Source organism: Bufo bufo, chromosome 2 (assembly GCF_905171765.1).
Source record: "Bufo bufo chromosome 2, aBufBuf1.1, whole genome shotgun sequence".
Lineage (NCBI taxonomy): Eukaryota > Metazoa > Chordata > Amphibia > Anura > Bufonidae > Bufo > Bufo bufo.
The window spans coordinates 251,151,265-251,176,714 of NC_053390.1; the positions used below are offsets into that span (position 1 = coordinate 251,151,265).

At 42.9% G+C, this 25,450-nt stretch overlaps 1 protein-coding gene across 2 annotated transcripts in view; it reads right to left on the reverse strand.

Annotated features, from left to right (window-relative positions):
* Positions 1-25,450, reverse strand: part of LOC120988717 (thyroid adenoma-associated protein homolog) — a 71,482-nt gene that overhangs the window by 25,501 nt on the left and 20,531 nt on the right. For both annotated transcript variants that reach the window (XM_040416370.1, XM_040416369.1), the window contains 8 exons: positions 23,767-23,912; positions 23,287-23,368; positions 22,424-22,560; positions 21,288-21,485; positions 20,525-21,191; positions 13,865-14,017; positions 13,096-13,205; positions 2,312-2,469 (listed from right to left, as the gene is read on the reverse strand). In XM_040416370.1, coding sequence (XP_040272304.1) covers positions 2,312-2,469; positions 13,096-13,205; positions 13,865-14,017; positions 20,525-21,191; positions 21,288-21,485; positions 22,424-22,560; positions 23,287-23,368; positions 23,767-23,912 — 1,651 coding nt within the window. The remainder of the gene's footprint in view (positions 1-2,311; positions 2,470-13,095; positions 13,206-13,864; positions 14,018-20,524; positions 21,192-21,287; positions 21,486-22,423; positions 22,561-23,286; positions 23,369-23,766; positions 23,913-25,450) is intronic.

Below are 25,450 nucleotides of genomic sequence, written 5' to 3' on the forward strand. Positions count from 1 at the left end.
TATGCAGCAAAGCATTTGTGAAGCCACAACACGCACAAGCTTGAGGCGGATGGGCTACAACAGCAGAAGACCCCACCGGGTACCACTCATCTCCACTACAAATAGGAAAAAGAGGCTACAATTTGCACGAGCTCACCAAAATTGGACTGTTGAAGACTGGAAAAATGTTGCCTGGTCTGATGAGTCTCGATTTCTGTTGAGACATTCAAATGGTAGAGTCCGAATTTGGCGTAAACAGAATGAGAACATGTATCCATCCTCTGATGGCTACTTCCAGCAGGATAATGCACCATGTCACAAAGCTCGAATCATTTCAAATTGGTTTCTTGAACATGACAATGAGTTCACTGTACTAAAATGGCCCCCACAGTCACCAGATCTCAACCCAATAGAGCATCTTTGGGATGTGGTGGAACGGGAGCTTCGTGCCCTGGATGTGCATCCCTCAAATCTCCATCAACTGCAAGATGCTATCCTATCAATATGGGCCAACATTTCTAAAGAATGCTAGCAGCACCTTATTGAATCAATGCCACGTAGAATTAAGGCAGTTCTGAAGGCAAAAGGGGGTCCAACACCGTATTAGTATGGTGTTCCTAATAATTCTTTAGGTGAGTGTAGACATCTATACTAAACCATCTCAATCTAAGGGCTCGTTCACACGACCGAATGGCTTTTTCAGTGTTTTGCGGGCCGTTTTTAACGGATCAGTTTTTCCGTTTTTTGTTTCAGTAGCGTTTCCGGTTCTGTTTTTCCTTATGGCATATACAGTATACAGTAATTACATAGAAAAAATTGGGCTGGGCATAAAATTTTCAATAGATGGTTCCGCAAAAACGGAATGGATACGGAAGACATACGGAGTACATTCCATATGTGTTCCGTGTTTTTTTTTGCAGACCCATTGACTTGAAAGGAGCCACGGAACGTGATTTGCGGGCAATAATAGGACATGTTCTATCTTTGAATGGAACGGAAATGGAATGTATACGGAGTAGTAGAGTACATTAAATTTTTTTGCGGAACCATTACAATGAATGGTTCCATATACGAAACGCAAAAAACGTTTGCGTGAACAAGCCCTAATCTACATGTTTTTCATATAAACTAGTTGATAGGGAACAAATACTAATCACCTGTCTGGAACTTCCCTCCAGCACTACAAATTCCAGAAACCCAACTATACAAATAATAAGGGCAACGCAGTTATACACTGTTGGAATATGAAAAGAGATCAGCTAGAAGGAGCTAGGATAAAAAGCCTATTTTACAATATGGCAATGCTGGGGTGTTACCTGTTCAAAGATCCAAAAGCCTTACTGTACATACTAGCCATCCTGTCGGGCCGCCAGCCACATCTGTAAATCATGAAGATGTGATGCTTTCAGCATTAATAATGTAGGCGCATCAGACACTTATGCACCTGGCCAGTGGCCGCAGGTGCCCTCCTGAATTCTACTATATTGCCATCCTCAGGGCGATGATACAGTTTCATAATGTGGTGCGGGCGGCAGTATTTTTTGCTGCACTATGTTATTTGGTTCTGCACTACAGTATTGCTGGCCCCGCCTACTTCTGTTGTCCCATCTTCTGTCAAGTTAGACCCGTCTACAACATGGGGCCACTTTTAAGTATTTTTCCAGGGCCACTTTAAATTCCCAGTCCGCCCCCTGGGATGGGGTGACGGATCTCCCATGCACTGCACCCAACAACGATCTTGGCTGAATTATGGGTCTAAGTTGAAAGAGCTTGGACTGACATATCATAGGAGGATATTCAACATCTGAATGACTGTTACCATGCCAGAGTGGCAGCCTGTATCATAGCAAGGAGATATGCCACCCAGTATTAATGTGACCCTGCCTTATCGTGTACCCTGCTGCAGAACTCAAAATAAAGGGTGCACCACCTTGGTTGTGGGATCAGTGCCCCACTAGCAGCTTATACTTTGTCAGTCTCAGCTCAATCGCATAAAGTTTCTTTTTTCATTTTCCACTAGTGTATATTACAGGAGGTAAGAATGCTCCGAAAATGAATGTCGGTCTTTCACAAGCATTCTGAATAAAATAAAACTTTTCTCTTCATAAGAACAGCACTGTGTAAAATGGAATCTGGAATAAAGTGACAAGTAAAAGATTAAAGGTCCCTTGAAGTTCTACTAGTAATACCATTAAATTCTTTACATTTAAAACAAGCTATATATGCCATGTGCCTATCTTTATAATGATAATAATGTATCAGAAATGAAGAAAGATACAGTAAATCTTAGCCCTTCCATTGCTGTTTTCTCATTTTCTGATTCCCTAAGCACCTTTGCAGCAAAGTCTTCATAAGAAGAGCTCCAGATTCTGCCATCGGTACACGAGGACTACAGAGAAATGCCTGCCCTAGTTCAAACAGACTAACAGTCAGCTCTTCTGAGGCTGGCAGGAAGAAACGGGCAAGCAAATCAGACGCCATTTCACGTAACTGTGGGGTAAAGAGTAATGCAACATATTAGAGAGCTAAAAATGGGAATTACATTTGTCAGCTTTTCATTGTGTGTACATTTTCTATGACTATAACCCCCTAACAACAGCCTCATGTAATTCAGCTTCCTTGCATTATCAAGAGGGGGCTCCCCCTGTAACCTAAGCAATATGATCATCGGTGGAGACCGGGAAATCGTGAAAGCCATGGACAAAGGGCTGTCTAAGGGCCCTATTACACAGGTCAAGCTCGTTCCCGATAATTGGCCCATGTCAAAGTGCCTCCGATCACCCAACAAGCAAGCAAATGGGTGATCACATCATTCATTCAGTACCTAAAAGTGTTGTTAGTCAGCAGCACATCTCCCTGTGTAAACAGGGGATGTGATAATGACAATATGCAAACTGAATCGGGTGCGAATGATAGTAATGATGATAGTTTGTCCCAATTCATTTTGCATTGAGTCGTGTGAAAAGCCCTTTAAATGAGCATTGTTTGAACGTGCCACCATTGGCTCATGTAACAGGACCTTTAGCTTATCGAGTGTCTGTACATTTTATATGCACAGGCAAGAATGTACTGCCATACAGACATAAAAAATAAAAAAAAAATAAGTAAAAACTCCCCTTATATTTAGGCCTCTTGCACACGACCGTATGTATTTTGTGGTCTGCAAAAAACTGATCTGCAAATAATACGGATGACGTCCATGTGCATTCTGTATTTTGCGGAACGGAACAGCTGGCCCCTAATAGAACAGTACTATTCTTGTCCGTTATGCGGACAATAATAGGACAAGTTCTATCTTTTAGCGGAACGGGTATACCGAAATACGGAAATGGAATGCACACGGAGTACCTTCTGTTTTTTTTGCGGACACATTGAAATGAATGGTTTCCGCATATGGTCCGCAAAAAAACCCGTAACGGACACGGAAAGAAAATAGGTTTGTGTGCAAGAGTCCTTAGATTTATCTATGCTAACTTCTAAAGAGGAACAATATCTTGTATTTAATCTTCAATGGTAATACTACCGAAATAAAAAAATAAGAAAAGGACTGACATAACTAGACATGCACCAAATTCTTTTTACCATGGTTTGTCAAAAGAAGCTCCCCCGGGCAAAAAAATGCCTTAATAAAATATTACTCATCTATGTCATCCCACAACTTCGATCCTACATGCCAGCCAGGCTTTGTTTGTTTGCCTTGCCTGTATACCACAAGTGACCACTTCAATCACTGGTCTCATTTGGTGCCATAAATGGCTGAGGCCAGTGATTGGCTGCAGTGGTTACATGCAGTATACGAGATGCCAACACTGCAGCCAAGAAGCAGTAGTTACATAGTTAATACGGTTGAAAAAAGACAAACATCTATCAAGTTCAACCAAGGGATAGGTGGGGACGCGAATCCCAGAAGGAAGTAAGACTCAGATTTCTACACGTTTTCATAAGCATTAATGTTTTTAACTTTTAAGAATTCATCTAAACCCTTTTTGAAACGGTCCACTGTTCCTGCTGTGACCACGTCCTGAGGAAGTCTATTCCATAGATTCACAGTTCTTACAGTAAAGAAGCTTTGAAGCTTCTGGAGACTGAACTTTTTCTTCTCCAGTCGGAGGCAGTACCCCCTTGTCTTTTGAGCACATTTTACATGGAACAGCTTTTCGCCGTATTTTTTGTATGGCCCATTTATATACTTGTATAGGTTAATCATGTCCCCCCTGAGACGTCTCTTCTCAAGACTAAATAAATTAAATTATTTTAATCTTTCTTCAAAACTAACATCCCCCCATGCCCCTTATTATTTTAGTCGCTTTCCTCTGTACTTTTTCCAGCTGCAGTGCATCCTTTCTATGGACTGGTGCCCAGAACTGAACTGCATATTACTCTTTGTAAAGTGGTAGTATTACATCCCTGCCCCTGAGTCCATGCCTCGTTTAATGCATGAAAATATCCTGGTGGCCTTAGAAGCAGCTGATTGACATTGTATGCTGTAATTTAATCTACCATCCACAAGGACACCCAAATCCTTCTTTATAAGTGACTCTCCCAGTGCTACATCCCCTAGGACAGTGGTGGGCAAACTTTTTTGTCAACTGAGCCAAATATCGCCAAAAACACGATTGAATTTTTTTTGGAGAGCCATATTTTTAAAACCTAAAATATATAGGAAGGAAGTGCATGCTGAAGTGAATGGGTCCATGATGTGGGCTGCACACGGCCGTGTGCAGCCTGCATCATGGACCCATTCACTTCAATGGGTCCAGGATCCGGGATATGAGTGCTACAGAGTGCTTCCATGGTGCTTCTGGCTGTGCCTCCGCACCGCAAAAAAGTAGTGCATGCACTGCAATTGTAATAGACATGTCTGATTTAGGCTACTTTCACACTTGCGTTGTTCTTTTCCGGCATAGAGTTCCGTCACAGGGGCTCTATACCGGAAAAGAACTGATCAGGTATGTCCCCATGCATTCTGAATGGAGAGTAATCCGTTCAGTTTGCATCAGGATGTCTTCAGTTCAGTCGTTTTGACTGATCAGGCAAAAGAGAAAACCGTAGCATGCTACGGTTTTATCTCCGGCTAAAAAAACTGAAGACTTGCCTGAATGCCGGATCAGGCATTTTTTCCCATAGGAATGTATTAGTGCCGGATCCGGCATTCAGAATACCGGAATGCCATTTCCGTCCTTCCGGTATGCGCATGCGCAGACTGAAAAAAAGCTGAAAAAATAAATGCCGGATGCGTTTTTGCCGGATGACACCGGAAAGACGGATCGGGCATTTCAATGCATTTTTTCGACTGATCAGGATCCTGATCAGTCTTACTAATGCCATCAGTTAGCGTACATTTTGCCTGATCCGGCAGGCAGTTCCGGGCGACGGAACTGCTTGCCGGATCTCTCTGCCGCAAGTGTGAAAGTAGCCTTACCTCTACATATCCACAAGTATTTTAGCCTCCGTACCTTTCATACTGCAGCCATGGACGCGGTCATACACGCACTCTCCACATACATGGACGCGGTCATACACGCACTCTCCACATACATGGACGCAGTCATACACGCACTCTCCACATACATGGACGCGGTCATACACGCACTCTCCACATACATGGACGCGGTCATACACGCACTCTCCACATACATGGACGCGGTCATACACGCACTCTCCACATACATGGACGCAGTCATACACCCACTCTCCAAATACATGGACGCAGTCATACACGCACTCTCCACATACATGGACGCAGTCAGTCATACACGCACTCTCCACATACATGGACGCAGTCATACACGCACTCTCCACATACATGGACGCAGTCATACACGCACTCTCCACATACATGGACGCAGTCATACACGCACTCTCCACATACATGGACGCAGTCATACACGCACTCTCCACATACATGGACGCAGTCATACACGCACTCTCCACATACATGGACGCAGTCATACACGCACTCTCCACATACATGGACGCAGTCATACACCCACTCTCCAAATACATGGACGCAGTCATACACGCACTCTCCACATACATGGACGCAGTCAGTCATACACGCACTCTCCACATACATGGACGCAGTCATACACGCACTCTCCACATACATGGACGCAGTCATACACGCACTCTCCACATACATGGACGCAGTCATACACGCACTCTCCACATACATGGACGCAGTCATACACGCACTCTCCACATACATGGACGCAGTCATACACGCACTCTCCACATACATGGACGCAGTCATACACGCACTCTCCACATACATGGACGCAGTCATACACGCACTCTCCACATACATGGACGCAGTCATACACGCACTCTCCACATACATGGACGCAGTCATACACCCACTCTCCAAATACATGGACGCAGTCATACACGCACTCTCCACATACATGGACGCAGTCAGTCATACACGCACTCTCCACATACATGGACGCAGTCATACACGCACTCTCCACATACATGGACGCAGTCATACACGCACTCTCCACATACATGGACGCAGTCATACACGCACTCTCCACATACATGGACGCAGTCATACACGCACTCTCCACATACATGGACGCAGTCATACACGCACTCTCCACATACATGGACGCAGTCATACACGCACTCTCCACATACATGGACGCAGTCATACACGCACTCTCCACATACATGGACGCAGTCATACACGCACTCTCCACATACATGGACGCAGTCATACACCCACTCTCCAAATACATGGACGCAGTCATACACGCACTCTCCACATACATGGACGGACGCAGTCATACACGCACTCTCCACATACATGGACGCAGTCATACACGCACTCTCCACATACATGGACGCAGTCATACACGCACTCTCCACATACATGGACGCAGTCATACACGCACTCTCCACATACATGGACGCAGTCATACACGCACTCTCCACATACATGGACGCAGTCATACACGCACTCTCCACATACATGGACGCAGTCATACACGCACTCTCCACATACATGGACGCAGTCATACACGCACTCTCCACATACATGGACGCAGTCATACACGCACTCTCCACATACATGGACGCAGTCATACACACACTCTCCACATACATGGACGCGGTCATACACGCACTCTCCACATACATGGACGCAGTCATACACCCACTCTCCAAATACATGGACGCAGTCATACACGCACTCTCCACATACATGGACGCAGTCAGTCATACACGCACTCTCCACATACATGGACGCAGTCATACACGCACTCTCCACATACATGGACGCAGTCATACACGCACTCTCCACATACATGGACGCAGTCATACACGCACTCTCCACATACATGGACGCAGTCATACACGCACTCTCCACATACATGGACGCAGTCATACACGCACTCTCCACATACATGGACGCAGTCATACACGCACTCTCCACATACATGGACGCAGTCATACACGCACTCTCCACATACATTGCCGGATCTCTCTGCCGCAAGTGTGAAAGTAGCCTTACCTCTACATATCCACAAGTATTTTAGCCTCCGTACCTTTCATACTGCAGCCATGGACGCGGTCATACACGCACTCTCCACATACATGGACGCGGTCATACACGCACTCTCCACATACATGGACGCGGTCATACACGCACTCTCCACATACATGGACGCAGTCATACACCCACTCTCCAAATACATGGACGCAGTCATACACGCACTCTCCACATACATGGACGCAGTCAGTCATACACGCACTCTCCACATACATGGACGCAGTCATACACGCACTCTCCACATACATGGACGCAGTCATACACGCACTCTCCACATACATGGACGCAGTCATACACGCACTCTCCACATACATGGACGCAGTCATACACGCACTCTCCACATACATGGACGCAGTCATACACGCACTCTCCACATACATGGACGCAGTCATACACGCACTCTCCACATACATGGACGCAGTCATACACCCACTCTCCAAATACATGGACGCAGTCATACACGCACTCTCCACATACATGGACGCAGTCAGTCATACACGCACTCTCCACATACATGGACGCAGTCATACACGCACTCTCCACATACATGGACGCAGTCATACACGCACTCTCCACATACATGGACGCAGTCATACACGCACTCTCCACATACATGGACGCAGTCATACACGCACTCTCCACATACATGGACGCAGTCATACACGCACTCTCCACATACATGGACGCAGTCATACACGCACTCTCCACATACATGGACGCAGTCATACACGCACTCTCCACATACATGGACGCAGTCATACACGCACTCTCCACATACATGGACGCAGTCATACACCCACTCTCCAAATACATGGACGCAGTCATACACGCACTCTCCACATACATGGACGGACGCAGTCATACACGCACTCTCCACATACATGGACGCAGTCATACACGCACTCTCCACATACATGGACGCAGTCATACACGCACTCTCCACATACATGGACGCAGTCATACACGCACTCTCCACATACATGGACGCAGTCATACACGCACTCTCCACATACATGGACGCAGTCATACACGCACTCTCCACATACATGGACGCAGTCATACACGCACTCTCCACATACATGGACGCAGTCATACACGCACTCTCCACATACATGGACGCAGTCATACACGCACTCTCCACATACATGGACGCAGTCATACACGCACTCTCCACATACATGGACGCAGTCATACACACACTCTCCACATACATGGACGCAGTCATACACGCACTCTCCACATACATGGACGCAGTCATACACACACTTTCCACATACATGGACGCAGTCATACACACACTCTCCACATACATGGACGCAGTCATACACGCACTCTCCACATACATGGACGCAGTCATACACGCATTCTCCACATATATGGAAGCACTCACCACATACAGATGCATTCATACACACACTCTCCACATACATGGACACACTCATACACACACTCAACATATACATAGATGCATTCATACATGTGCTCACCATATACATAGATGCACTCATACATGTGCTCACCATATACATAGATGCACTCATACACGCACTCTCCACATACATGGACGCACTCATACACATACTCTTCACATACAGGGGCGCACTCATACACACAGTCACCACATACATGGACGCACACATATACAATACACATATATAGACACCCAGCTTTCCTGCTGTGCCTCTCCCCCATACTCTAATGCCTCTGCACTTGTGCCATGCAGGATAGCAGGGAAGCTGGATGACATTACATGATAAAATTCACCCAGCTTTCCTACTGTACTGCAGGTTACATGTGCACAGTCTGGGAAAGCTGAATATAACCGCAGTAATTCCCCTGCTACTCACATCAATGGTGCAGTTGTGGCAATACACCTGATGTTTAGCTTGCTGGGCATGGAAGATTGGAAGGTTCAATCAGGCTGCAGGAATCGCGGGTAGAAAAGGGGCGGGGCTATTATAGCTCCGCCCACAACGGTCCGTCCTGTTGCTGGTCACTGTCCATCATAAGAACAGAGGAGAGGGAGAGGTGGAGCAATGTCACTGATGTCAGGTCAGTGACAGAGGTGCAAGGGCAGGACTCTGGACCCGATGCAGGAGCAACACGCCCTCTCTTGCTTTATGGAACGCAAATGCGTCCCACAGGCAAGATTCCTCTGTAGTGCAGGATGGGTTGATTTCGCCGTGGGAGCCCGCACCAAAGAGCCGCATTCAAGAATCTAAAGAGCCGCTTGTGGCTCGCGAGCCGCACTTTGCCGACCACTGCCCTAGGACATATGAAGCACAGAGATTATTACTACCAAGATGCAGAACTTTACATTTGTCCACATTGAACCTCATTTGCCAAGTTGATGCCCAATCACTCAGAGTGTTCAAGTCAGCTTGTAGTTTATGGACATCTTCCATAGACTGTACAGTTCTACACAGCTTAGTGTCATCTGCAAAAATAGAAATGGGGCTATTTATCCCCTCCTCAATATCATTAATAAATATTACTGGATGTACTAACAGCCCCAGCGCCACAGATATCGGCTCCTTTCTCTTCTTTTGTAAATACAGAGCTAAAAAAAACTATTTAGGAAATCTGCCTTTTCCTTATCTTCAGTGACTACCCCCCTCCTTTACCATTATTTAGGGGACCTACCTTCTCAGACATAGTTTTTTTTAGCATTTATATATTTAAAAAACTTTTTGGGATTTGTTTTGCTTTCTTGGGCTACCTGCTTTTCGTTTTGTATCTTTGCTAATTTTATCTCCTTTTTGCAGACTTTAAGCTCTTTGTAATCTTCAAACGCTACAGCTGACCCCTCAGATTTGTATTTTTTAAATGCCCTCTTTTTGTCTTTTTTTGCTCTTTTGACAGTAGCTGTAAGCCATGGGGGGTTTAATTTTAGCCGTTTATACTTGTTACCTAAAGGGATACATTTTTTTGTGCAATTACTCAATGTGGATTTAACCACTTGCCATCTGGGCCATTTGCCCCCTTCCTGACCAGGCCTAATTTTGCAAAACTGACATATCTCACTTTATGTGGTAATAACTTTGGAACGCCTTTATTTATCCAAGTCATTCAGAGATTGTTTTCTCGTGACACATTGTACTTCATGATAATCATAAATTTGAGTCAAAATATTTCACCTTTATTTATGAAAAAATCCCAAATTTACCCAAAAATTTGAAAAATTCGCAATTTTCTAAATTTCAATTTCTCTGCTTTTAAAACAGAAAGTGATACCTCATAAAATATTTGTTACTTAACATTCCCCATATGTCTACTTTATGTTGGCATCATTTTGGAAATGTCATTTTATTTTTTTAGGACGTTAGAAGGCTTAGAAGTTTAGAAGCAATTCTTCAAATTTTTAAGAAAATTGCCAAAACCCACTTTTTAAGGACCAGTTCAGGTCTGAAGTCACTTTGTGGGGCCTACATAGTGGATACCCCCATAAATTTACAAACTTTGTTAACCCTTTAGGCGTTCCACAAGAATTAAAGGAAAATGGAGATCAAATTTTTAAATTTCACTTTTTTGGCAGATTTTCCATTTTTATCCAATTTTTTCTTTAACACATCGATGGTTAACAGCCAAACAAAACTCAATATTTATTACCCAGATTCTGCGGTTTACAGAAACACCCCACATGTGGTCATAAACTGCTGTATGGGCACACGGCAGGGCGCAGAAGAAAAGGAACTCCACATGGTTTTTAGATGCCATGTCCCATTTGAAGCCCCCCTGATGCACCCTTACAGTAAAAACTCCCAAGAAGTGATCCCATTTTGAAAACTAGGGGATAAGGTGCCAGTTTTATTAGTACTATTTTTGGGTACATATGATTTTTTGATCATTCAGTATAACACTTTATGGGGCAAGGTGACCAAAAAATTGGTTGTTTTAGCACAGTTTCTATTTATTTATTTTTACAGCGTTCACCTGAGGGGTTCAGTCAAGTGACATTTTTATAGAGCAGATTGTTACGGACGTGGCGATACCTAATATGTATACTTTTTCTCATTTATTAAAGTTTTACACAATAATAGCATTTTTGAAACAAATAAATTATGTTTTAATGTGTCCATGTTCTGAGGGCTATAGTTTTTTTATTTTTTGAGAGATTTTCTTATGTAGGGGCTCATTTTTTGCGGGATGAGGTTACGGTTTTATTGGTACCATTTAGTGGGAAATATGCGTTTTTGATCACTTGGTGTTGCACCTTTTGTGATGCAAGGTGACAAAAATTGCTTGTTTTGACACAGTTTTTTTTTTTTTTTTTTTACGGTGTTCACCCGAGGGGTTCGGTCATGTGATATTTTTATAGAGCTGGTTTTTACAGACGCGGCAATACCAAATATGTCTATTTTATTTAATTTTTTCTATTTTTTTCTTTATTCCTTACTTGGGGACTTTTTTTTTTTTACATGTGAAACTTTTTTTTATTTTATTTTTTCAACCCTTTATTTTTTATTTTTTTTATTTTTTTTATTTTACACTTTTCGTCCCCCATAAGGTCATACAAGACCTCTGGGGGACATTTGCTTTACTTTTTCTTTTTTTTTTCACTGTTGATTTCTCCTGTAACTGGGGCTGACATAGTAGCCCCAGTTACAGAAGAAATGCACCCCCAGAGATGCTGTACAGCGCAATACTGTGCTGTACAGCCTCAGTGCAGGCCTGATCGAGGTCTGTGGATGACCTCACACAGCCCCTGCACTCTCCGGTCCCGGCGGTCACATGACCGCCGGGCCGGAACAGGAAGCGCACAGCGCTTCCTGCTCTGCATACACAGCGCTCAGTGAGCGCTGTGTATACAGCGATCTACAAGGCAGGGACACCTGGGCACTGTCCCTGCCTTCTCTAAGGGTTGCCCTGCTGTCACTGACAGCGGGCAACCCGATCAGCAGCTGCACGATTAGCGTGCAGCTGCGATTTCTGAAAGGACGTTTTAAAACGTGCTTTCAGAAATAGAGGTCCACCCATAGGACGTTTATATCCTATGGGCGGACGGGAGGAGGTTAAAGCTCTCCCATGTATCCTCAGTATTATGTGACAGTAGCTGCTCCCAGTCTATGCCCTGAAATGCTGCCCTCAACTCAGGGAAATTAGCCTTTTTAAAATTCAGTGTCTTTGCTCTGCCTGACAGTTTGCTTTTTATAGTTTAGGGGGTATACAATTATATTGTGGTCACTTATATCTAGTGTTTCTCGAACAGTAAAATTACCAACAAGCTCTGCATAATTAGAAATTACCAGATCCAACAGAGCATCGCCCCTAGTGGGAGCTTCTACAAACTGGTCCATAAAGTGGTCCTGCAGCAAGTTGAGGAATTTTCTCCCCTTTGCAGTTGAGGCAGAACCATGACCCCAGTCTATGTCTGGGAAGTTAAAATCTCCCATTATGACCACTGTACTAGCCTGTACCACCCGCTCTATTTAGTTATACAGTTGCATTTCTATCTCTTCTGTGATGTATTTAGAACTTTATGGTTTTGACATATCCCTGCCCTGACTCCACCATAAAGCAGATTTGCTCATGGAAATTATGTTTAATATTTGAAGTTGGTTTACCTCATTAGTGCTGTCCTGCATACATCCTAACAGTGCCTGCATGCTGCCAGCTGACAGGAAATCCCAGCATCCTTTCTGCTTTGCAGAGTTTAGTAGAATAGAAACATCTTCTGTAAACATAGCACATAGGTAAAACTGAGCATTCTTTAGAATAGGAATAGATTATAAACAAAACATCTAAAAAGCATTCATACTAGCAAATAAACCATATTAATTAGAAAACACATATTCAAGGTCTATAATATATCAATATAATGTATATAAATTATAAGCAGGCTAGACCTTATGGTGCCTAAGGATGGGTGCAGATTAAAGCGAATCGATTCTAAACTAATCGAATAGTTATGAATTTCACAAAAAATTTACTGGTGCAACGTAGTTGAAGCTTTTGCAATTCGTTTCAGAAAAGTGATCAGAATGCCACAGATACCTCTCACCCCACTGTTCTCACTACTAGGGGACCTCTTGGCGTCATTTCCAGGTAAGGCCGGCTGAGTTGAAGCTCGGGGCGGTGTGTGAGACAAATGCACTGTATGATATTGAAATGAACTCGGCCCGTCAAATGATTTTTTTTTTGTGCGGCCCATATATCAGGTCGAATTTGAGACCCCTGATCTAGATTGTCACTATTAAAACACCACTTGTAAACCCAGACTAAAGTATCCATAGATAAATGCAGCTCAATTGTGCCTAGGGTAGCACCAGCGGTAAACAATGCCCTGGAAACATGTTTTACTTTTTCCATCAAAACAGAAAGGGCACCACTCACGTGGGGGTTGTCCTTTTTTCCTCTGTGGACTCCAACGGTCAGTAAAAATTTCCAGCACGGAGCAAAGTGTGATCAAGGCACTGCATCGTCTCTGGTAATTGGCCGCAGGGGTCAGTGATGAAATGCTCAGATGAAACATCCAGTCGGTGAAGTCTGTTGCAGTAAATATGGATAAGAAAGATACATGAGTAACCACATCTAAATTACGAAAACCAGTGCCATTCTGAAGCATGCATGTTAAAAATGATTGCAATGTTCAGTAGTATTATTAAAGTAGTACTCTGGGATATTTTTTTATTTGCCTATATAGTGCAGTATAGGCCATTATCAAAGAATAAGACAGAGGGGTGAAGTCTCATCACACAGTGACAAAGAGCTGCTGTCCCCTCATGCTTCAGGGTCTCAATGTTTTCTTGTGTGATGCAGCTGAGCTTGTCTGCCCTCTCTGACTTGTCATCTCTTTCCCCTGTGAGCTTTTACATGAAGGAGGCAGGGAGACCAGTGTGAAGCTACGTCTCATAGAACTATACTGGAGGGTCAGCACACACAGATACTACAGGCAGTGTAAGGTTTATATAATTGTAGATAATCACTGTATACTCTTGCCTACTATATATGTCCACCCCTGGTCCTTTAGATAGGGGAAACATTATATTATCAACAGAATACAGAAATAAACAGAGGAAGATGCAGAGCAGACAGGGGAGAGGTCATCCTGTAGTTCACAGGAAGTCAGTTACAAGGGAGAGACCAAGTTCCTGTTTACATTAGAGCAAGCTCTGGGCTGTAGATCAGACTCACATGACCAGGTTCCCATAATGAAAAGGTTCAAAATGTATGAATGCAACCGAGTTAGGGTGTAAAAAAATTACACTGCTAGAATACTGGTGGTGAGTTAGTAATATATGTAAAATAAAAAAAAACAGAGTGCTTCTTTAGTAAAGTAACATTGTGACTAGGAATGAGAAAATAGACTTCGGATGCTTCATCTGAAGTCAATTCGCATAAAACTCTGAATACTGTACGGAGCGAGTGCTCCGTACAGTATTAGGATGTATTCGCTTCAATAAGCCGAAGTTACCTGTATATTACTATACAGGTACCACCTGAAACCAAGCCCGAATTCGGTACAAAAGGTTTTTTTACAGTAGAAATTAATTTACAACGTTATAACCCAAAGTCTCGCGAGAGTTCGCAAAGTAATAACTTCGGCTCATCGGAGCTAATACATTCTAACACTGCACGGAGCGCTCGCTCTGTACAGTATTCAAACAAAGTTTTATGCAAATCGACTACGGATGAAGCATCCAAGGTCAATTCGCTCATCCCTAATTGTGACTAAAAATATATCGATCCTAAATTGGTGTTTTCCCATCAAAGGGACTGCATATCACTAGAAAATGTGACTACCTCCTCATCAGTGGAGGTCCAACTGCTGAGACCTCTAAAGGTCCCTTTACACTGCCTGAGTATCAGGAACCCCCGCTGATCAGCTGTTACAAGTGGAGGGGCACAGAGGATAGGTCATTATTTTAATTTCCTAGATAACCCCTTTAAGGCTAAATGCACAAGACCAGGATTGGTCATGTATATTGTATTCTATGAGAATTATAAACTCTCATGCACTCGAGCAGATTTTTTCCGTGCAGATTTTGACCTACGGTGCGGATTTTAACATCTTGAGCATGTCAATTTATTTTATATTTCCTGACCGGATTTTCTCTATTCACTTCAATGAGGACAGTAAAATCTGCATGTGGAAATTCCACACCAAATCCGCATGTAAATCCGCACCAATTGACCAAACGGATTTCCATGAGGACACCTGCGGATTTCAGTGCGGATTGTCTGCACACATAAATCCCGAACGTGTGAATTTACTAAAGGCTTTTTTCAGATATTCTCCATGAAGATGCTCCCAACCCCTGCCCAGTTAAAGGAGCAGTGTTTCAACTCCCTGCACAGTGGGTGGCCTGAAGTGCTGCAAAACTGCTGAAGGGACCTTAGCCCCTTTGTATTCAGAATCAGGAATCATTGATAAGAATACTATGGTATATGCTAGCAAATTGTAATAATATTCTATCCTATACGAGACATTCTGTCATATGGCCAGCATAGACTTCTATTATGACGGAATGCCTCTTACAGGCTTCTGTGGTGCATGCCGTCATACAATTCTGTTATGGTCCATAGTAGCGGAATCCATAACAGGATTCTTCCATAACCCGAACCCAAACTTTGGACGCTGAACTTAAAGGGATTCTGTCACCTGGATTTTAGTGACAGAGCTTTTAACATCATCACATCAGTCTGCTCGTTTTGTATTAAAATATACTAGGATTACTACCCTAAGTGTTGTCCCTTGTCTAGAAAATAGCTTTTATTAATATGGTAATTACCTGAGTAAGGAGCCCTAGGGGCTGTCCCTCCGGCTGTTGGAGCCCAGACGCGCCCCTTCTCCTGGAGCCCAGCACCGCCCCACTGCTAATTTATTCACTCCTCATTGCCGGCTTGCGCATGTGCAGTGCGTCCTGTGAGGCCGATTCCAGGCGCTGACATGTGTATCCACAGCGCATGCGCGAGATTATGGCTCAGCAAAAGCATTACGTCCGGTGATGAGGAGTGAATAAATTAGCAGTGGGGCGGTGCTGGGCTCCAGGAGAAGGGGCACGTCTGGGCTCCAACAGCCGGAGGGACAGCCTCTTGGGCTCCTTACTCAGGTAATTACCATATTAATAAAAGCTATTTTCTAGACAAATGACAACACTTAGGGTAGTAATACTAGTATATTTTAATACAAAACGAGCAGATTGATGTGATGATGTTAAAAGCTCTGTCACTAAAATCCAGGTGACAGAATCCCTTTAAAACACAAGTTCGCTCAACACTACTCCCAGTGCCATACAGATATGTGAAATAGTTGTTAGAACAAACCTTTTGTTCCATGGGCAGAAGTTCAGTGCCACAGATATATAAGAACTAGGCCTCATGCACACAACCGTATTTTGTATCAGTGTTCGATCCACATTTTTTGCGGATTGCGCACACCACCTGGATACTTCCCTGATGAGATAATTTATGGCGGGACCATGGCTTGTGAGACCTTACAGTCAAATCATTGTTTTTCAGATCTGTACAGAATGAAGTAAACTGATCTCATGTTTTTTATGGAAATTTATAAGCATCTTAGGTAGAAAAGTGGAGTCGTGTTTGTAGATAATTCTGTCTTCCATAATCATGCTTCTCTTATTCGGAAGGCTTGAAACTTCCCAAAGCGTTTCTCTGCTGTAATGGCTATCAAGAAAGCTGTTTTATAGGAGGGATGTTTTAAACGAAACTGAATATATTGGTTTAACCACTTAATGACCAGCATGTTTTGGGCCTTAGTGACCAAATTTTTTTCATCACTTTCCAATAGCTATAACTTTTTTATTTTTTTGTTGATATAGCTATATTAGGAGCTTGTTTATTGCGGGACAAGTTGTAGTCTTTTAGTGGTGCCACATAACTTACTGATTAACTTTTATTAACTCTTTCTGGGAGGGATGGGTTTTTATGTTCTAAATTATGTGGCATTAATTCTTCGGCGTGAATAACATAACTGTGTAATTACAGTAATGCCAAATATATTTAGTTTATGTTTCACTACTTTTGCAAAATAAAAACCTTTTAAAAAAATAAAAAAATGTTTTTACATCACCATATCCCAAGGCCCATATCTTTTTTATTAATTTTTTTGTTTCAGCATAGCTGTGTGAGGGCTTGATTTTTAAGAGACAAAATTATAGAATTCATAACACTTTTTGATTGATTTTTATTTCAAGTTTGATGGTGAATAAGCAAAAAACACCAATTCTGGAATTATTTTTTGCATTCACTGTACAGGATAAATTGCTTAATAAATGTGTAGTGCTAGCCATTATAGATGTGGCGGTGCCAAATATGTGGAAGGGATTTTATTTTAGCAATTTTTTCAATTGAATAGCTTTATTTTCCAATGGAAAAAATATATATTTTTAACTTAGAATCTTTTTTATTTAATAAAAAAAAATGTCAACTATTTACTAGTCCTACAAGGGGACTTTAATATGCAATTTTTTTTATTAATTCATTTGATTAATTTGCCTTTGACAATTCGTTTTTTTTAACAGAATCGGCAAAATAATTTTGTCCGACCCACTGTTTTGCCTCGCTGCCTCCCTCTCCTTCACTGCCGATCTATAGATGTGTAATAACCCCTGCACTGCCAGTCTAAAATATATATATGTTTATTATATAGACTGGCAGTGCAGGGGTTACTGTACATAGACCGGCAGTGCATGGGTTATTATATATATGTAATAACCTCTGCACTGCCAGTCTATTTAGTCTTTGTATTTTTTCAGTTTAATTAACAAAAATAAGAAAATCGAGATTCAAATAGAAAATCGCCCATAGGGTTGAAAAAAATTTAGATTTTATTTTTGGGCAAAATTGCCCAGCCCTACTTCTGGGGGTATAAATGATCAAAGTAAAACTCAAAGTGGATGGACCAGGAGGGGATGGACAAGAGGGAGAGACAAACTGGAGGAGAGAACCAAAGTATGTGAAGTGTCCATGTGTGGTAACTATGTATCACTGTAAATTTTAAGGGATTTTATAAGCTTATATTGTAATTAGAGATGAGCGAATTTCATATTTTGAGGACTCCCCTGCATAACGGAAACGGGACTGATCAGTTTTGCAGCCCATAGACTTCTATTATACCTCTAAGGCATTCCATTATGCATTCCGTCATAGAATTGCGTTATGGTCATTGGTAACGGAATCCACCTTTTACCAACAAACGAAGTGTGAACGAATTTCAAAATATGAAATTTGCTCATTTCTAAATTTCTAATTGTAATCTTTGTTGATAAGCTGAGAAAATGTAATTATTGTTTTTCATAAATACAAAAATGTCTCTCTGTATATGACAATTCTTTCTTTCTGTTTTTACATTTATATATTCATATAACTGACAATAGCTGTAGCAGCAATATTTGTGCTATACAATATACGGTATCTTCGCTCTATAAGACACACCTAGATTTTAGAGGAGGTAAATAAAAAATATTTTTCATCAGAGCCCCAGTCTTTATCAGATCTCAGATCAGACCCTCAATCTTCATCAGACTCCCAATATTCATCAGACCTCATATCAGACAAACTTACCTCTCCTGCTTTGGACAGAGCCGTCACTTGAGAGATCCAGCTCACTCTTCCTGCTGCATTGCACTGTGATCTGACGCGTGCACTATGTCCTGATGCTGTCAGAACACAGCGCGGGACCCGGTTGAAGACCAGGGAGTGGGGAGTAAAACCAGCGCTAGCAGCGCTACACTCACTTCTCCATGATCCTACTGTACTAATGAGCGCTTCCAGAATGGAATCACTCTTTAGTATTTGCTTTATAAGACACACTGCAATTCCCCCCCCCCCACACACACACTTTTGGGGGAAGAAAGTGTCTTCTAAAACAAAATCTTGTATCTAAATTTATTCATAAATATTTCTTACAATCTGCATATTGCTTCGAACTTTGTTTTCTGTTGCACTGAACCTCTGTCCTTGGAACAAAAGGTAAGCAGGTATGCTCTAATATGCTCTAAAAACTTTCAGTCATCTACACAGCCCTGGGAGTAGTTCATTGGGTCAAAAGTAGCCGACAGACTCCTTGTAAGTGTGGTCATATTCAGACTAGGCTGCAATGAACCCACAATTTAGTCGACAAGCACTGAATGAGATCTTTGATCTGGCCATGTATATTAGTAGTTAAAGGGCTTCTGTCACCCCACTAAAGTGATTTTTTTTTTTTGGGGCTAGTTAAATTAGTTATATAGCGATATATGAAAATATAATTGTGTTACTTACATTGATCGAGCAGTTTATTCAAAAAACGAAGTTTTATCATATGCAAATTCGGTCTCTACCAGCAAGTAGGGCGTCTACTTGCTGGTAGCTGCTGCAGAAATCCGCCCCCTCCTCTTGTTGATTGACAGGGCCAGCCGGGATCTCCTCCTCCGGCCAGCCCTGTCGGAGTTTCAAAAATCGTGCGCCTGTGTTGAATCGGCGCAGGCGCTCTGAGATGAGGAGGCTCGTCTCCTCAGAACTCCCTTAGTGCGCCTGCGCCGATGACATCACCGAAATAGAAGACGTCATCGGCGCAGGCGCACTGAGGGAGTTCTGAGGAGACGAGCCTCCTCATCTCAGAGCGCCTGCGCCGATTCAACACAGGCGCGCGATTTTTGAAACGCCGACAGGGCTGGCCGGAGGAGGAGATCCCGGCTGGCCCTGTCAATCAACAAGAGGAGGGGGCGGATTTCTGCAGCAGCTACCAGCAAGTAGCCGCCCTACTTGCTGGTAGAGACCGAATTTGCATATGATAAAACTTCGTTTTTTGAATAAACTGCTGGATCAAAGTAAGGAACACAATTATATTTTCATATATCGCTATATAACTAATTTAACTAGCCCCAAAAAAAAAAATCACTTTAGTGGGGTGACAGAAGCCCTTTAAACTAATATTTGTAAAGTTGACATAATGTAATGTATATGTCGGAAAAAAGAAGAAACGCTGTCCAATTATTGACATCATGCATACTGTATATCATTTTGCTTTAACTTAAATAAAGCTCTCACCAATTGCCTGGGCCACAGTTTCCTCTTCAGTACGTCCCTTGCGGAGGGCAGACATGGCTCCATCCCGAAGCCTCTCTAGAACTCTGCGAAGCACCGCCTGCAGTTGCTGTCGAAACCCTGGATTATCACAACCCATATTGTAAGGCAGATATTTCTTGAGTAGTTGCAGCTCATGAGAAGATGGGGGTTGATTAGTCCGAGGACCACAACACAGTAAACTCATTGCATCTAGACGTACGCCATCATCAGCAGATTCCAGACACAGCTGCAGCCTCTCTTCTGCTTTTACCATTTGCCCTGAGACTACCTTCTGTGCCCGTGCAAGGCTGATCCAGCCACGTAGATGTGGTATACCTGAACCACACAGTTGCTTTGCCAAAAATTTGGATGAGTCGCTAAATGTGCGCAGAGTACACGGGAGAATATGAGTAGCTGCATTATTTTGTAGACTACATTCTGTGGAGCTTAGTGCATCAGAAATAGGTGCAAGCCAAATTTCTGCCCAAAGTTTACCTAGCTCCCCTTCATCCACTATGCCCTCCTGAACCCATTCTTGTTTCTGAAGAGAAATAAAAGTACGGTAAGTCTCTGCAGCCGGAGGGCAGAGGTAATTTGTCTCCAAACAGCAAAACAGATGGGAAGGGAGCAAAGGGTAGAGAGCCAAAACCTGTAAGCAAAACCAAACTTGTCAACTCTAACAGAAACATGGCAATAGTACATATTATAGGTGATTAATGATAATATACAGGATATTAGTTCTGACCTTCTTAGAACCCAGAAACGGCAACAGAGTGCAAAGTACAGTATATCTTGATCGTGCCTGCCAGGAGATTTCGATGATTTTCTGCAGCAAATTTTGAAGCATTGTCTCTTCTCTTATTGCCAAGAGCTGACACTCGTTATGGTGTATGTGTAAATAGTGCTGGAAGCAGCAGAGCACCAGAGCAGTCATACCATCCACCTGTGCATGAATTAGGTTACATAACACCTTTGATATATATGGTAAAAGTGTTAGAATAAGACAAAGTTAAATACTAATGACCTATGACCTCAGGATATATCAATATCAGATCTGTGGGGGTCAGATTCCTGTCACCCTTGCTGACCAGCTGCTTGAGGGGGCCGCAGAGCTTGGGTGAGCACTGCAGCCTTTTCCTTGGTCTGCAACGTTACGTCAATTGGTCGCATGGCTTTCTGCAACTCAGTCCCATGTAATTGATTGGCATACAGCTGCAATATCAAACCCAGCCACTATAAAGAGGCTGCAGCGCTCAGCTGAGTACTGCTGAGTACCGGAGTCTTTTCACCGAGCTGAGAAGGGGAGAGAGTCAGACCCCCTCTGATCTGATGGCTATCAATATTTAAAGGGGTGTCAGAGTTCAATAAAGACTTGAGCCGGCCCTGTAATGTGCTATATAACAAATCAAGCAATGCTCAGGCCTTTTCTCACCTGCAACTTCCAGTCATATGCACTTGTGCTGCACCGCTGACGTCATCTTTCTGGCTGCAGCAATGATATCTGTGCACACAGGTCACTGTGCAGTCCATCAGTGGCCTCAGCAATACAAAAGACGGCACTGCTGCAGCCAGGAAAACAAACAGCAATGTGGAGCACCGGAGCTCATCGTTGGAAGCTGCAGGGGAGAAAAAGGCTAAGTATCGCTTATTTTAGCACACTTACAGGTGCTGCCTGAATTATATTGAACTCTGACAACCCCTTTAACTCATAGGCTGCCTGAATTTTGATTGAACTCGGACAACCCTTTTAACTCCTCGATAACCCCTTTAAGACAACATCACAGGAATAGCTACAATATAAATCAAGATACTGCAAATGGCAACCCCCACTAAAAATTTTTTTAAATATTTTGGACAAATAATGTAACAAGAAATTCTTACCTGTATTTCCGCACCAGTCCACAGAAGATTCATCACACGAGAGGCAGTCTCACTAGTACCTGTCAATAGAGAAGCCCCTTGCATTCTGAGCAGCACAGTCAGGTGCTCCCGTATACGCTGTAACCAGAGGCAAAGCACTACAAAAAAAAGGGGCAATTTCAGTCATTTGTTGTTTTTAAAGGGGACCTGTCTGCGGCAAAAACCACCCCAAACCGCCAGCAGTACCTTTAAGTAGCCAGCAGTGTGTTTCTAATGCTGATTTTCTTCCTGCAGTCAGAAGTGGTAAAAGCAGGAAAAAACATTCTTTTATCCCTTCAAGTCAAGGTAACCGTGCCCCCTTCCCTGCCCCTTCGCCTGTGACTGACAGCTGTTCGGCAAAGCAAGCTGATCTCTCTGCATATGCGCTGTCAGTCACAGGAGAAGGGGCAGGGAAGGGGGCACGGTTACCTTGACTTGAAGCAAGGAGACCGCTGCCCCCTTGACTTCAAGCCTGACTGAAAAATAGCGAACGCAAGGGATAAAAGAACGTTTTTTCCTGCTTTTACCGCATCTGACTGCAGGAAGAAAATCATCATTAGAAACACACTGCCGGCTACTTGAAGGTACTGCTGGCGGCTTGGGGTGGTATTTGCCGCTGACAGGTTTCCTTTACAAAACTAATGGGGTCATTTATCGAACTGGTGTAAAGTAGAACTGGCTTAGTTGTCCATAGCAACCAATCAGATTCCTCCTTTCATTTTTCACAGCTCCTTTGGAAAATGTAAGGTGGAATCTGATTGGTTGCTATGGGCAACTAAGCCAGTTCTACTTTACACCAGTTCGATAAATGACCCCATAAATGTGCTAACCTTTGAATATTGTACCTTGAAAACTGTAATATGGTTCCGTTGGCTGTGCACATAGGCAGGCCACAGCAGGAAACAGGCACTCCAGTAAGGTCGTAGTCTGAGGATAGACAAATTATACAGTAAAGATACTGGCTATAAACCTGCGTGCATACACGTACAGTAGATATTCAGCTTTTTTGCAATACATCCTTTATCATTCTCTAAATCAAAGCATGTTACATAACAGAACGACACATTAAAAGATGTGGCTGCATTTTCTGCAGCTGAGAGAGCAAGTGGTCTGATGTATAGGCGAATGTGCTATGCCAGAAGTTCCTTACAGTCAGCTACACTCCTAACTGGATGTACACTTTAACATATATAATTTCATGTGCATTTAGATACAAAAGATGAACTCCAGAGTGCCAGCCTTCATTTCAATTTGATTGATCTTAAAATTTAATAGAGACAATCCACTAAGCTCATTCCTGTTACAACAATATTTCACGATGTTACCTGGCCTAAAGAACAGAATCTACAGGTGAGAAGATCTCCACGACCACAGGTGAGCAGCCCTCGTAATACTGCCAACAGTCCAACGTCACTGGTTGTGTGCCTAGGGTGAGACACATGTAGTTCTCCAAACTGTAAGACCCCGGTGGCTGCAAGATGGATGTAAAAGAAATACATCGGAAGCTGTCCTTAAAATCCTCACAGGTAAAAGGTCTATATGACATGATAGCTATGATGCCTCAATAGCAGTGTTTTTATACTAAATCAGTATCTATAAAAGATGTAAAAAAGATGACAAGCACAAGTAATATTGGAAAGAGAAAAAAGGCACAAGGTACACAAAGAACCAGAACAGCCGGGTTAGCAATCAGAAAAAAAGAATACATGGGGGAGCATGCCTTGGCCTAGCAGTTTTTATTGCCCAAGGAAGGGAAAGATGAATGAGGAGGAAAAATGCTCCTGAAATAAACTGCAACAAATCATCAGATGAGGAGCAGCAGGAAAATAAGCCTAGAAGGATCATAATTAGTAGAAAACGTCAGTCCACAGCATTAGATGCTGTCCTCCAGCAGGGAAGGTCCCCAAGTGAAACGATTTTGATCACAAATGGATAATAGGAAGCATCTTGTTCCCCAAGAAAGCATCTGGTAATCCAAAAGAAGCACAACTGAGTCTGATAAGAAGATGGGAGTAGGTGGAAATTCTGAAAAAGCTTCCAGGGGTGGTACCTGCTGCAGGGTGTTGCTAAGCTGTGAATCCTTAGTAGGAAGTACTATCACTAGATCTCACTCAGAGGACAAGCAAGAGTACTTGATCAGGACTGTTGGAGGAGTTTTTTTTATTTTATTTTTATATTGAAAATTAGGGTCCATTCACACGTCCGTAGAATGGGTCCGGACCCATTCATTCTCTATTCGTTGCGGAACGAATCCGGACCCATTCATTCTCTATTCGTTGCGGAACGAATCCGGACCCATTCATTCTCTATGGGGCCGGAAGAGATGCAGACAGCACACAGTGTGATGTCCGCATCCGCATTTCCGGAGCGCGGCCCCGATCTTCCGGTCCGCGGCTCCCGAAAAAAATAGAACATGTTCTATTCTTGTCCGCAATTGCGGACAAAAATAGAACATGTTCTATTCTTGTCCGCAATTGCGGACAAGAATAGGCAGTTCTATGGGGGTGCCGTCCAGGTGTATTGCGGACGTGTGAATAGACCCTTATGGTGAGAAACTCAAGGCGTACATACCAATAAACAAATTATCACATAGTGACATAAAATAGACTGGCAATAATAAAATGGATTAACAATAAAAAAAATTACAAGGATATATATCCAGATAAGTCACTTGCTGCGGGCCCAGCAGCTAATTCATGGATTCATGCTGTAAAAATTAATAGAACATGAATAGAACATCGTTTTTTCTATAACCAATATGGCAAAAATGTATCGATGTAGATATAACTGTATAAATTCTGCAACACTAGTTACATCAACATCAATACATTTTTGCAATATTGTTTCAGGAAAAGACTATGTGGGTCATTTATTAACAGATATATGCTACTTTCGTGGCGTATGTCTGGCGCAGATTCTGTCGCATGGCATGTTACGGAAGAATCTGGGACTTCTTCCCCATTCATGCCAGATCTATAAAAAAAAAAGGGCGTGGCATGGGCGGAGACA